This window comes from Gastrolobium bilobum, unplaced genomic scaffold, assembly GCF_033153095.1.
Source record: "Gastrolobium bilobum isolate Gb01-03AN ecotype WA unplaced genomic scaffold, APGP_CSIRO_Gbil_v1 utg6296, whole genome shotgun sequence".
Taxonomy (NCBI): Eukaryota; Viridiplantae; Streptophyta; class Magnoliopsida; order Fabales; family Fabaceae; genus Gastrolobium; species Gastrolobium bilobum.
Window position 1 is genome coordinate 53,442 of NW_026897150.1, and position 15,497 is coordinate 68,938.

The 15,497-nt window shown below is 39.1% G+C and overlaps 1 protein-coding gene across 1 annotated transcript in view; it reads left to right on the forward strand.

The window, feature by feature from the left end:
* The window catches only part of LOC133304532 (uncharacterized), an 83,829-nt gene that overhangs the window by 6,850 nt on the left and 61,482 nt on the right, over window positions 1–15,497 (forward strand). Inside the window, 1 exon segment of the mRNA XM_061504582.1 lies at window positions 4,861–4,975. Within this exon segment, the coding sequence (XP_061360566.1) occupies window positions 4,861–4,975 (115 nt within the window).

Below are 15,497 nucleotides of genomic sequence, written 5' to 3' on the forward strand. Positions count from 1 at the left end.
TTGTTCGTTGTTTTCTGGTTGTTTTCTTATTCTCAGCCCTTATTATGTCGAACGTTGAAAATACTCCAACCTATCAATCATCTGGTACACGTTCGATGGCTAACTCGATGGTTATGCTTTCTCCAACCGACCTTCCTCCTTTTCATCAGAATTATCATCTTAATGGGAAGAATTATTTGCAATGGTCTCAACTTGTTCGTACCATCCTTAAAGGGCGTTGTAAAATTTCTCATCTTGAAGGACCTGTTCTTGCCAAAACAGATCCAAAATTTGCTGACTGGGATGATGAAGACTCTCTTATTATGACATGGTTATGGAATTCTATGACTCCTGAGGTTAGTCAACATTGCATGTTCTTACCTACCGCTCTTGAGATTTGGGATATTCTCAGAAAGACTTACTCAACGAAGCAAGATGCTGCCACTTGTTATGATCTGAGGAATCAGATTTTTTCTACCAAGCAGGGCTCTCTCTCCCTTCCCCAGACACTCACGGAGTGGGTCTTGAACTGGGTCGGCCTTTTTTTTATGAATAGGTTATGGACTGAGCTTGATCAGTACGAGAATTTGAAGATGGAATGTAGCAAGGATGCAGCCACTCTGACCACCTCCATTGAACGCCATAGGATCTATGATTTTCTTTGTGGTCTCAACTCAGAATATGATCCTATTCGAGTTCAAATTCTTGGTAAGGAAAAATTACTGTCTCTTTCTGAAGTTTTTCACATTGTCAGGGGTGAAGAAAGTTGCAAGACTGTCATGATGGATACCAAAGCGTTTGAAGGATCCATTATGCTCTCATCTAAAGTTACAACTCCATCTCCTTCTGATTCTGAACTCACTGACGGGTCTGCTATGGTCTCAGCTAAGCCATCACCAAGGTTTTTTCCTCCTAAGCTTAGTAGAGAGGGACGTTAGTGTAACTATTGTAAAAGACCAGGTCACACAAAAGAGGTTTGTTACCGTCTTCATGGAAAGCAACAGGTTCAGGAGAAGTTTGGTAAGTCAACCCCACGTGGCCAGTTCTTCTTTGCCCCCTCAGACATCTTTCCTGTTAATGAGACCTCACGGACTTCACAGATGCCCGGTGAGTTTACTACTATTTGTCGTGAGGAATTGGAACGGCTTAGGTCCGTATTTGAATCTGTCAATAAGCCTTCTGGTACTGGTTCTTTGACTATGACTGGTAAGAACTCATGCACTCATTCTTTTGTTGCTTCTTGTACTGATTTCAAAACTTCATGGATTGTGGATTCTGGTGCTACTGATCATATGACTTGCTGCACTGACCCTTTTCTATCTTATAATCCTACTGTTGGTATTCGTACTATAGCTGTATATAATGGATCACATACATCAGTTGCAGGTTCTGGTAACATTAAAATCCAACCCTCCTTGTGTCTTAAGAATGCTCTCCATGTTCCTCAACTCTCTACCAATCTCCTTTCTTCTCATAAGCTTACTACAGATTTGAATTGCACTGTAACCTTTTTCCCTACTTATTGTGTTTTTCAGGACCTCACCACGGGGAAGACGATTGGAGTTGCTAAAGAGCAGGATGGGTTGTATTATCTGGTTCCAGACTTTGCTGCAGAAGATACCAAGGATCAGACTTTGATGACTCATCAGTCTACTTCAGATTCTCTTATTTGGCTTTATCACAAGCGCTTGGGTCATCCTTCTTTTAGTTTACTTAAGTCTATGTTTCCGTCTTTGTTTGTGTCTCAGTCTGTTGAGTCTTTTAATTGTGATGTTTGTCAGTTTGCAAAACATCATCGTGTATCTTTTCCTTGTAGTGAAATAAAAAGTATTGAACCATTTACTATTATTCATTCTGATGTTTGGGGCCCTTCCAAAGTCCCTAATGTTTTTGGTGCTAAATGGTTTGTCTCTTTTATTGATGATTATACTCGGATAACATGGATATTTTTGATGAAAGATAAGGAAGAAGTGACACAGTTGTTTATTCAGTTTTATCATATGATTGAAACCCAATTTGGTAAAAGTATCAAACGCTTGAGGTCAGATAATGGTACGAAATATGTTAATCAGCATCTTTTCCAGTTTATTAGAGACAAAGGAATGACTCATGAGCTCACATGTGTGGATATCCCTCAACAAAATGAGGTTGCTGAAAGGAAAAATCGACATTTGCTTGAAATTACTAGAGCATTGTTGTTTCAGACATCTGTACCCAACTCCTACTGGGGAGAAGCTGTATTAACTGCAGCTATTTGATCAACCGTTTACCCTCCCGGGTGCTTGGCCATGTAAGTCCTGTTGATCTCATGACTTCTTTCTTTCCTTCTGTTCCTATTATGCAGAGTCTCCAGTCTCGTGTCTTTGGATGTGTTGTCTTTGTCCATGTCCATAAACAGCATCAGAGTAAATTAGAACCTAGAGCCCTTAAGTGTGTCTTCCTTGGCTATGCTCCCAACAAAAAAGGATACAAATGTTACCATCCTCCAAGTCGTAAATTCTTTGTCTCTATGGATGTTAGCTCTCATGAATCTGAGTTCTACTTTCAACACCCTCATCTTCAGGGGGAGAACGGTATAGAAGCTTAATCCATTTTCTCTGAGTCTGAGTCTCCTTTTCTTTTGCCTACACCTAGTACCCAAGTTGAGAAGGAAGACTTAGATGCTGCTGAGATTGATAATAGATCTGAATCCTCATGTGACATGCCTCCTATTGATCGACAAAGAATACGCAAAGCTGGGACACCTGAGCTAGTATATCAAAGGAAGAAACAACCCACACTGCTCCACCAGCAACTGCAATCGCTTGAACCACTGGTAAGTACTGAATACACTGCTTCTTTTATTCTTGAGCCTGATATTAATTCTGATGACTTGCCCATTGCTGTAAGGAAAGGGAAAAGATCCTGTACCCAACATCCTATTTCTCCTTTTGTTTCTTCTAAGAATCTCTCTATGCAGCATAGAAGTTTTATTACAGCACTTGACTCCATTTCAATCCCGAAATCAGTACATGAAGCATTAAAGGATGATAATTGGGTTCAAGCCATGCAGGATGAGATGAATGCATTGGAGAAGAATAATACATGGGAAGTTGTTGACAGGCCAAATGGAAAAGGGCAGTAGGGTGCAGATGGGTGTATACTCCAAAATATAATTCTGATGGGATTCTTGAGAGATATAAAGCTCGACTAGTAGCCAAGGGGTTCACACAGACTTATGGTATTGACTACGAAGAAACATTTGCTCCAGTGGCCAAAATGAATACTGTAAGAATTCTATTATCTCTTGCTGCTCATTTTAATTGGGATTTGAAACGATTTGATGTGAAAAATGCCTTTCTCAACGGCGAATTAGAAGAAGTTTACATGGAGATTCCACCAGGATTTAACTCTACAAATGGAGATAATAAAGTTTGCAGATTGAAGAAGGCGTTGTATGGCTTGAAACAATCCCCGCGTGCTTGGTTTGGAAAATTTACTAAAGTTATGCTTTCAGTGGGATACAAGCAAAGTCAAGGAGATCATACCCTTTTCTTTAAACATTCTCAAGAAGGTAAGACCATTATCCTTCTAGTTTATGTTGATGATATGATCATAACAGGAGATGATATAGATGAGAAATGTGCTTTAAGGAAAAGACTGACTGCTGAATTTGAAATTAAAGATCTTGGCAATCTGAGATATTTTCTTGGGATAGAAGTTGCTCATTCTAAACAAGGCATTTTTATTTGTCAAAGAAAGTATATTCTTGACTTTCTTAAAGAAACAGGAAAACTCGGGTGCAAACCTTCCAGTACTCCAATTGAGCAGAATCACAGACTACGAAGTGAAAATGAGAGCCCTCCAGTGGACAAAGGACAATATCAACGAATAATGGGAAGATTGATATATCTAGCTCATACTAGACCTGATCTAGCTTATGCAGTTAGTGTTGTTAGTCAATTCATGCATGATCCAAGGGAGAAACACTTGCAAGCTGTGGACAAGATTCTCCAATACCTAAAAGGCACACCAGGCAGAGGACTATTGTTCCAGAGAGGAGGAAACCTCTCCTTAGAGGTCTATACAGATGCCGATTATGCTGGATCTGTGATTGACAGACGATATACTTCGGGCTATTGTATGTTTCTCTGTGGAAATTTAATAACATGGAGAAGTAAAAAACAGAATGTGGTTGCTAGATCAAGTGCAGAAGCAGAATTTCGGGCCATGGCTCAAGGGATCTGTGAGTTGTTATGGTTGAAAATCATTCTGGATGATCTCAAGGTGAGATATGAAGGATCTATGAAGTTACTCTGTGATAACAAGTCAGCCATCTGCATAGCCCACAATCCAGTCCAACACGATCGAACCAAACATATCGAAATTGATCGCCACTTCATCAAAGAGAAACTCGATAGTGGCCTGATTACTACTCCATATATCCCTTCTGGTCATCAATTGGCTGATGTCTTGACTAAGGGTCTTCCTAATGATAGGTTTCAAGAGCTTACTAGCAAGCTGAGAATGATAAATATCTATTCCTCAGCTTGATGGGGAGTGTTGTAAATATTAGAATTAGTATTTATTTATTTATTTGTAATAGCTAGAATACTCTAGAAGAATATTTTGGGCTTAGCCCATTAGGTCTTTTAGTACTCTTTATATAGAGAGCTCTTGTACAGATTTTTTTACAATTCAATATTATTAAATTCAAGTGTTACTTCCCCCCCCCCCCCCCATTTCTTTGTGTTTGTGATAGATTTTGGACATAGAATCATACAATAGTGGAGGTAAGAAGTTTTGGGCCTCTCCTTCCTATCCATAATTGAAAAATGTGTTCTTTCATTAGCTTCTGCCTTGCCGTGATTGTGATTTTTTATGATTAATTTCATATTGCAGGGATTATGTTTATTCATTGAGCACAACAATGTCTGCCTTTTCAGCTGCTCTCGACATAACGTCAGGAGGATTCACTGTTTTGTCCTTTTTGGATGAGATGTATATGATCTTTAAGGTGATTTTTTTTCCTCCCCGGTTGAATCAAATTATATTTATTGTTTTCTCATTTAGTATACATGAATCATTTCTGTCAGAAAAATATTAGGTATCACCAAAGAGTACAGTACTGTTTTTTATGTATCTAACAATAAGTAATCCCTATTAATCCATGCGCAAAAAAACAAATAAAAAATGCAGGCAGTTTGGGTTTCTTAATATATTTTTTTTTTCAATTTCTTTTAGATAATTCTAATATTTGTCTTAGGACAGAATAGGGGTTGGGATTTATTGTTTAGGCTTAGCATTTTCGTGTGTAAATGTAAAAATAAATGTTATGTTGTTTATGAACTTGATCTACAGATTCTACACATAAAACACACAGTATTTGACTTAGGTTTAGGACAGAAAGAGCTATGTGCAGTCTATTAAGATGTCAAATCATACTTGGGTCTCCATCTAATAGCTTAAGCATTTAGGAGATATAGCTTTTGGCATGGTATCAAAGCTTTTATGACCAATTTGTCTGGAGTACAATCTGTGCCGTCTCCACTCTTCATATTAAGTTGTATTTTATCACAAGGTAAAATGAACATTTCATTGTTTATGCTTCAAGCCCAAAAAGATATTATATGAGGGGTGTGTGATAGAACTGGACCAGAATTTAGGGAACACCCAAGGAAAACAAAAGAGATTTTTATTTATAGGATCTCCCTTATCCCTGGATTTATGGAAAACCCAAGTTTATGAAGATAAAGAATGACAACTGGCTGTCCCCCAGGAATTTGAGAGCCTGGTTTCTCCCGGACATTCAACTTTTAGCACTCAATAATCTTTCTCTGCCCTGTTTTTCCTTATATCCTAACTACAGACCATTCAGAGAAATATCCTCCAATATTAGGAAATCTTTACTCCCGTATCTAACAATATCCCTTATTGTCAAGTAATTCTATCTCATATATCTAACAATATCAATTAATATCAAGTAACTCTATCTACTATATCTAATTATCATTTAATATCATGTAACTTCCTAATATATCTAACAACATCAATTAATATTGTTTTGAGTATCAGAAATATCTAGAAGATATCGTATAATATCAAAATTATATCTTATTATACTTTAGTGTATCTTAGAGATCTCTAAGGATTAGTTTATCTATTTCCTTATATTTCATGATTTGTTTCCTTGTTCTAGGATTCCCCTATTTAGTATAAATAGAGATTGGTGCTTTATCTTTTGGAATTACATCAATCACTTCGTAAGATATCAATATACAATATTATTGGGTCTTTGATAGGATTCCCAAATTGATAAAAGAAAATAGAAACTGAATATGGAAGGTTGTATTGACAAAAACTGATCCAAAATGAAATCAGCTAAGGAAGCTTACGAAAAGTAAAACAGAGCAATTGAAATGATAATGAAAGCAAAGAAAAATACAGAAAAGTAACACAGATTCAGAGCAATTTGATAGGCCCTGAAATCTAATTCCAATTTTCTTGTTCGATTACTCTCCTTCTGTAATTCCATATACCCATGGTTCACCTGGACTACTGTTTTAAACGTCCACACCTTCTAGCTCAGAATTAGCCACCTTATTGCTGCAAACAGCAACTCCAATAGATACACTAACATCCAAGGCAGTGCAGGCACTTATGGCAATGAAATTACGCGAAAGTTCATTGTAATCCACAAAGCCATCATTGGCATATTGGTCCATTAAAGTTAAAATACAATAAAGCAACCGATTCCTATTTTTAAATGGAAATGGTGCACATGCTTCACTTCCAGCAGCAATAATGACAACATTACCTAGTAAATCAATTGTTGCTGGGCAAACTTAGTAGCATATCCATACATTAGAGGTAAAACAACATGCATATCATGAGATTCTTCTATTCTGAAACTATCATAGGATAATGATGTGGCAATAGGTCCATTAACCTCAAAATCTAAGAGGGGAGATGGTGAACGGAATTCTACAACTAAAATTTGATCGTATAATTTTTTTATTTTTATTTTAACCCAAAAATATTATTCAGAATTTCTTGAATAACAGACTTCTCATCTTCATCACGTTGTCTTTTTGCCAAAAACCAAAAGGTAATAACTATCTTCGGCCGAATATTCATAAGACTTTCCAATTCTCTTGTAATGTTGAACCCAATGAAACAAATTTAAAGGAGAGATAAATTTATGTTTACCAGCAAGGACTTTGCACTATCCGCTAAGCTGATTGTGCCAATAAAATCTTCTTCATGACTTCAATCGTTGCTTTTGCTGGTCTTCCTTCTCCTTTGGTACCATAGCATCTTTAGCGTTCTCTGTGTTTCTTGAAGCTTCGTCTTCCACCGTCGTTAGCTGGATTGATCTTGTTTTGCAATGAGGGCATATTTGGGAATTCTTCATTAAAGCTGAAATAAAGGCCTTTCCTTAATTTGTCTTCGATTTTCACCTGCGAAACCTGTCCTTCTCCCCTTTTTGTACTGTTGCCGCCCTTCAACATGGTATCAAAGCGAATACAATAACGAGGGAAAGGGAATAAACCCAAAAACTAATAAAATAAAATACAATAATTTAAATTATTTACAACACTCCCTCTCAAGTTGAGGATTGATTTTTATCATTCCCAGCTTGTTAGTTAGTTCTTTAGATCTATCAGTGACTAGAAAGAATGAATGGAGTAGTAATTAGTCCGTTGTCTATTTTTTTCTTTGATGAAGTGATGGTCAATCCGAATATGCTTTGTCTGATCATGTTGGATTGGATTGTGATAGGAACTAAACAAATAACAACAGATTTCCCAGAATAATGCTCTATAGAAGTTTCATTCCAGTGAATTCAACAAGGTTCAACAAGATTAATTCGGGCTACATGCTATAGCTCAGAATTTGCAGAAGAGAAATAAAGGAAAATTAACAGAAAACAATAAAGCTTCAGGGTCCTTCGAGATGCCCTGAGATCTCCCACTTGCATCAGCAATCCCTATGACCTCCAAGGTGTCGTTACTCTCGTTCACGACTCCCCTATAACACCCTCAGGCGCTGCATGAGTAACAAACTTTTGTAACAAATCCGCTGACTCAGCATGCTCAATGGAATGTGACAGCACATATCAGTAATATTATTCTTGGGCCATTTACCCCTATTACGGTCCCTGACATATACTTTGCCATATTGGGCTTTATGAAGTTGAGCCCTATCAATACTCCCCCCAACGAAAGCACCTTGTCCTCAAGGTGAAAGTCCGGAAATTGAACTTGCATATCATTATAGTCTTCCCACGAATTCTCAAAAAGAAGGAAGATCATGCCACTGAATGAGCACTTGTAATTGTCCCTGATGACCCCTGCGCCATTGCAAAACCTTTTCTGGTGCCACAATTAATTCTCATTCCTCAGAGAGACCAGAAGGTAATGGTTGAGCATTGATAACAGGACGTTCAACCTTCTTGAGTAAGGACACATGAAAAACCGGATGGACTTTGCTAGAGGGAGGAAGAGCCAACCTATATGCCGTTTCACCCACTTTAGCTAGAACTTCATAAGGCCCGTAATAACGGAGGCTTAGCTTTTCATTTACCTTAGCAGCCAAGGATTTCAATCGGTAAGGCTGTAAACGTAAGTAAACCAGGTTACCCACCTCAAATTGAACCTCTCTCCTTCGTTTATCAGCCTGAGTCTTCATAGTAGCCTGAGCCCTTCGCAAATTTTCCTTTAATTCATCTAGGATGGCTTCCCTATCAGCTAGTAACTAGGCAACTGCATCCACTGTGGGGAAGCTATTCCCAACTCGCAGGAGGCTAGGAGGATCCACTCCATACAGTGCTCTAAATGGGGACATCCCTGTGGAGTTTTTGTATGTGGTGTTATACCAATACTCAGCCTAATGCAGCCAATTAGGCCAAGTACGGGGTCTAGGACTACAAAAACAGTGTAAATATGTTTCGAGGCTCCTATTTACTACCTTGGTTTGGCCGTTAGATTGAGGATGGTAAGCAGTTGTAAAATTAAGCTTAGTACCTGCGCATTTAAACAGCTCAGACCAAAAGTGGCTCTGGAATAACCGGTCTCTATCAGGCACTATTGTAAGAGGGAACCCATGCAGCCTCACTTCTTCCTTAACAAACAGACCAGCAACCTCCTTAGCAGTGTAGGGGTGGGCCAATGGTACGAAATGGGCATATTTGGTGAGACGGTCCACCACAACAAGGATAGTATCCACTCCATGAGCCTTTGGTAAACCACCAATGAAATCAATGGACACATCAGTCCAAACCTGAGATGGTATAGGTAGCGGCTGTAGTAATCCAACCGGAGATAGGTTCTGGATTTTGTTTTGTTGACAAATAGCACAATCCATCACATAACGTTGGATTGTCTTCCGCATTCCCTCCCAAAAGACCACTCCCACCTTTCGCCTGTATGTCCTAGAGAAGCCAGAGTGTCCTCCAATACAAGAATCATGAAATTCTGAAAGAATAGAGGGAATGAATCGAGAAGATTTGGCTAAAACCAACCTGTTTCTGTAAAACAGACGCCCTCCTTGTAGGTGGAACCCAGTGTGAGATGCTGGATCTCCCAAAAGATCTTGGATTATTCCCATAAGCCTCGGATCTGCTTGTACTTCTTGATCAATGTCTCCTAATTGTGGCAATTGAACCTTAGATAGCAGGCAAAATTCCTCACCCGTGATAATGCATCAACAACGACATTCACTTTGCCTGGTTAATATTGAATCTCAAAATCATACCCCATTAGCTTAGAGACCCATTTTTGCTATCCCTCTCCTAATACCCTCTGCTCCAGTAAATACTTAAGACTCTTTTGGTCAGTTTTAACCACAAAATGTCTTCCTAACAGGTACGGTCTCCACTTCTGGACAGCAAACACGACAACCATGAGTTCTTTTTCATAGATGGACTTCCCCATTGCATGCTGTGAAAACCCTCTGATGATGTATGCCATTGGCCTGCCCTCTTGCATTAATACTGCCCCAATACCCTTACCAGATGCATCAGTAACCACAACAAATGTCTTGGAGAAATCAGGTAGAGCTAGTACAGGAACAACAGTCATCAATTGCTTCAACTGTACAAAGGAAGCTTGTGCAGTTTCACTCCATTTGAAGGAATCATTTTTCAACAAATCCGTGAGTGGACGAGCAATTTTGCCATAATCCTTGACAAATTTTATGTAATATCCTGTTAACCCAAGGAACCCCCTTAAGCCTTTCACATTCTTTGGAACTGGCACTCCTCCATTGCCTTGATCTTTAAAGGATCTGCCTGTACTCCTTCAGTGATTATGTGCCCTAGATACTCCACCTGTCTTTGTCCAAATACGCATTTTTTTTTGTTTGCAAAAAATTTGTGAGTACGCAGTACATTAAATACCTTCTTCAGGGGGTCCACATGCTCATCAGCCACCTTGCTATAAACTAATATGTCATCAAAAAAATCCAGAGAGAACTTCCTCAAGTACGGCTTCAGCACATCATTCATGAGTGCTTGGAATGTAGATGGGGCGTTAGTAAGACCAAATGGCATTACTAAATATTCGTAGTGCCCCTCATGAGTCCTAAAAGCCGTTCTGGGTATATCCTCCTCCACCATTCGGATTTGGTTAAAACCAGATTTGAGGTCCAGCTTGCTGAATACCGTTAACCCCCCTACTTCATCCAGTAATTCATCAACCACGGGAAGGGGAAATTTATTCGGAACGGTGACCTTATTTAAGGCCCTATAGTCCACACCAGTGTTGTTAAAACGTAGTGTCGAAACGGTTGAAACATACGATTCTACGTTTTTTGACTAAAAAACGTGTTGAAGCGGATGCTGAAACGGAAAATGAGTTGAAACGGCGGGTAAACTCGGTTGACTCGGCGAGTTTACCAAGTTGACTCAGTGTTAAAAAAAAAACGAAATTTGGGCCAGATAAAGCGTTCCGTCTGTTTCTGTTTTGTCCAGTAAAATAAAATAATGATTTTTTTGTTTTAAAATATATTATTAATAAAATATCTCTTAATAAAATACCCGATTGTATGACTCTCTTCGTCTGGGTCTTCTGTTCTATCTGCTCTCTCCTAGTCTCCTTCGCAAGCGGCGGTCTTTAATCAGATTCGGACAAACCAAGAAGAGTAGAAGACAACAACAGCGAGTAAGCATTCTGATTTGGACGGTTTTAGGGGAAGCTGAAAATGGAAGGAAAAAGGAGGAGGAAAGTGAGAGAGAAAAAAGATGACAGTGGAGAGTGGAGACTGAAGAAGAATTCTAGAGAGAGAAAGAAGGAATATTAGAGGGAAAAGAAATAGAATAGAATAGATAAAGAAAAGAAGGGGAAAAAGAAGTGATGAGGTAAGAGAGAGAGAAAGAAGTGATGAGGTAAGAGAGAGAGAAAGAAGGGGCGAGGGAATGAATGAAACGTTAGGCGTGTTAATTAATTGCACCCCCACACGGCCACACACTACAGCGCACACGTGACATGAAATGTAAAATTGCAATTTAATATTGTTTTTAAGTCTCCCAAAAATAAATAATATTGAATTTAATTTTTATTTTCTTTAATATTTGGACTTAAATGTGTGATGATTTATGTATTTATATGTTTTGGTTATATATATGTTGGATATATATTTTTTGTTTGGTGCGTAGTAAACTCTTACGTTTCGTTTACGTTTCACGATTTTACGTTTTTGCTCACCCCTACCGTTTCTATGTAGAAATTACGTTTTAACAACATTGGTCCACACAAACTCTCCAGCTCCCATCTTTTTTTTTTATCAAAATAACAGGACTCGAATACGGGCTTATGCTTGGCCTAATCATGCCATCACCTAGCAACTCAGCTACCAATTTTTCAGTCTCAGATTTCAGGAAAAAAGGATACCTGTATGGCCTGTTGTTAGGCAACTGAGCACCTAGTTTCAACACAATGGCGTGATCTTGACTCCTCTTTGGTGGGAATCCCTTAGCCTCTGCTAAGATATCACCAAACTCCAGGAGCAGTTTATCTAACTCCCTCCATTCTGTCTGAAATTTTTGAGAGAGATTGGAATCCTCCTACTTCACGTAGTAGCCCTGTCCTTGTTGCTCCAACGCCTTTGCCATAGATTTTAGTGAGGCAAAAGTTTTGGAGAGAGAGGGATCTCCCCTAATGGTTGTCTCCTTCCCACCAGCTAAATATTTGATGGTCATTTCTCTAAAATTTGCTTTAATTTCTCCCAATCCTTCGAGCCAATCAAACCCCAACACTACATCAGCCCCCCTAGATCAAACAGATACAAGTCTTGAGTGATGACACTGTCCTGTATCCCTACAATCGCGCCTCTACACACCCCCTAGCACGTCACTTTGTTACCTTTCCCAATCACCACAGTGTACTGGGGTGTCTCCTCTACTTTCAACCCCAAACTGTCGATCAACCCCAACTTGATGAAATTACTAGACGCTCCACAATCAATAAGAACCTCCACCCTTTTGTCACCAATCGTTCCCCATACCTTCATGGACTGACTCAACGTAATACCCATCATGCTTTGCAATGAAAGTTGGAGAGCGGCATCTTCTTCGATCCGCAGCGCTTCTGCCACAGCACCCTCAGCCTCCTCCCCTGACCTCGAATCCTCAGCATCGTCTTCGTTAGTGATGAGAAGATGAAGATGTTGCGCGGGACACTTGTGTTCTGGCCCCCACTTTTCGTCACACTTGAAGCATAACCCCTTGCGTCTTCGCTCTTGAGTCTCAGCATTTGAAACATCAACATCAACATCACCTTTATCCTAAATTAATTGGGGTCAGTGGTAGATGAACCCATATGAAAGATACGAAACGGTTGAAAAAGATAAAAATAAAAATAAAAAAAATAAAATATATATGTATATATTAATAAATAAAAGTAAAAAAGAAAGGGACAAGAAGAAGTGGGGGAAATGAAGGGGAAAAGGACTTAAAAGGGACCATCTGGAACATAGGAATAACAACGGGTCTAACCCTCCACCATACTTATAGCTTTTCTCCATTCTGTTCTAAGACATACCGTCCGCCAATCTATATCCCACTCCATTAAATCTTGTTTTACTACCTTCCCCCAAGTAAGTTTCGGCCGACCTCGGCCTTGGCCTCTTTTTGGGTTGAGCTCTTGGTAACAAACTTCTGTTCTTACAGGAGCATCTAGGGGCCTTCTCATCACGTGCTCAAACCACCTCAATCTATGTTCTCTCATCTTCTCGGTTACCGGTACTACTCCGACCTTTCGTCGAATATCTTCATTTCTTATCTTATCCATCCTTGTGTAACCACACATCCGCATCTCTGCTACTCCCATCTTATGCTCATCTGAAAGACGACGGAATTTACTCCTGGATGCCTCCGTCGAGCGGCTTCCGACGACGCTTCCCTGCGTTGGTTGCTCTTGCATCGTGCGTGTTTGGGAAAAGTTTGGGAGATCAGAGACTGATTTCTGAGTGGTTTGCCCTAACCCACCGTTAGATGAGTTCCAATGGGTGTTACTCCTTGGGCCCATATTTAATTTTTGAGGCCCAACGCTGTGTTTAGGACCAAAGAAGCCCACTCCTTCCTCAGCCCACGCCGCGTTCCTCAGATCAATTCGATGGGCCAATTTCATCACTGATGACAAACGCACACCAGGACTCATGAGTACCTCTTCCCTATTGATAGGGCTTTATGAAGTTGAGCCATATCAGATTGTGAGCTATAGAAATAGCTGACTTATTGTCACATAGGATTTTCATTGGTTCTTCACATTTAACTTTGAGATCATCCATAATGATTTTGAGTCATAACAATTCACAAATACCTTGGACCATGGCTCGAAATCCTGCCTCTACACTCGACCTAGCAACTACATTTTGTTTTTTACTCCTCCATGTTATTAGGTTTCCACAAAAAAACATACAATAGCTCGAAGTAGATCGTCAATCAGTCACAGACTTATCACTATCAGCGTTAGTATAAACTTCTAGCTATAGATTTCCCCCTCTCTGGAATAACAATCCTTTGCCAAGAGTGGCATTAAGGTACTAGAGAATCCTGCCTATTGTGTGCATGTGATTTCCCGCAGATCATGCATGAATTGGCTAACAATACTAACTATATACACTAGATCAGGTGTAGTATGAGCATGAGCTAGTTATATTAATTTTTCCACCTATAGTTGGTATTGTCCTTTGTTAACTGAAGGACTCTCCTCTTCATGTCAATTTTTCTTGCAGATCATGTTTTTCAACTTTATCATTCCCTGTGATAATGTCATTAACATAAACAAGGAGAATATTGAAATGCTTCATAGATTGATGTCAGGATTGAAATGGAATCGAGTGCTGAATTTTTTTTTTTTTTTTTGCACAAAAAGGTTCTTAGAAAAGACAAAATGAGATATAAGGTATTGGGTACAAGACCTCTTTCCTTTCCTTAAAGCAATGGGTAAGTCATCGAACTTATAATATTAGATTCAAGAACAGAAATAATAGTGCATTCAGTACTTACTAGTGGTTACAACGATTGCAGTTGCTGGTGGGGAAGTTTGGGTTATTTCTTCCTTTAATACAATAATTCAGGAGTCCTAGCCTTCTATAGATTGTTAGGGGGGCATGTCGGATGAAGTAAGAGATAAACTACTAGTCTTAGCCTCATCATCTAAGTCTTCTTGCTCATTATTATGTAGAGTAGTAGCTGAGGTAGATTCAATAAAGTCTGACTAAGGAGCTTACATAATGGAAAATGGGACTTAGTCTCGAAGAAAATGGAACGATATTATACTCTTATTGTTGTCGTGTACATGCTTGCATGCCATACTTGTATAACTATTAACAAGCATTAGTGAGATCCTGAATAACACAATGAGTAGGAAAAAATGTGATAAAACAATTGAAGTCAGTTCTAAGCTTATTAGTGAAGATAAGATTGGTGGAGAGTTGTGGAACATGAAGATTATTTTTCAGAAGCAATGAGGGTTGAATTTGAATGTTGCTAGAACTCACAACTGATTTGGGGGATCCATCAGCTACGACTATATACTACCAACAGTAGGGTGATAAGAAAGAAACGACTCAGCTAGACAAGTTATATGATTAGTTCCATCTGAATCCATAATCCATGAATTTTTCAAATAAGTGCAAGAAGTAAGAAGAGATGTAGAGTGTGTCCTTACCAAACATAGCCAAACAAAAGTTTCATGAGGCTTACTAAGAACATAAGCAATGACCTTAAGTTGCTCCAACTCTCCTAGCCGAATAGGCTCATATGGGGTGCTTTACCAAGCTTCTCAGGAACCTGTTACTTCCCATGAAGGCGAAAACGCATGTCTTTTGTGTGTCCAGACCCTTTACAATGGGCACACCATTGTCCCATGGATGAAAAAGGAAAATGAAGCACAAAAAGAGAGTGTAATTACCACGGAGTCTCTGGATGTCCCAAACAACGATGAATCAAAGACTCGTCAGTTTAAGCAAAAGAGACTTGGGTGAACCAAAAAGAATTGATTTTTGTGGCGAAATCAAAGACTCACAATCCGAAC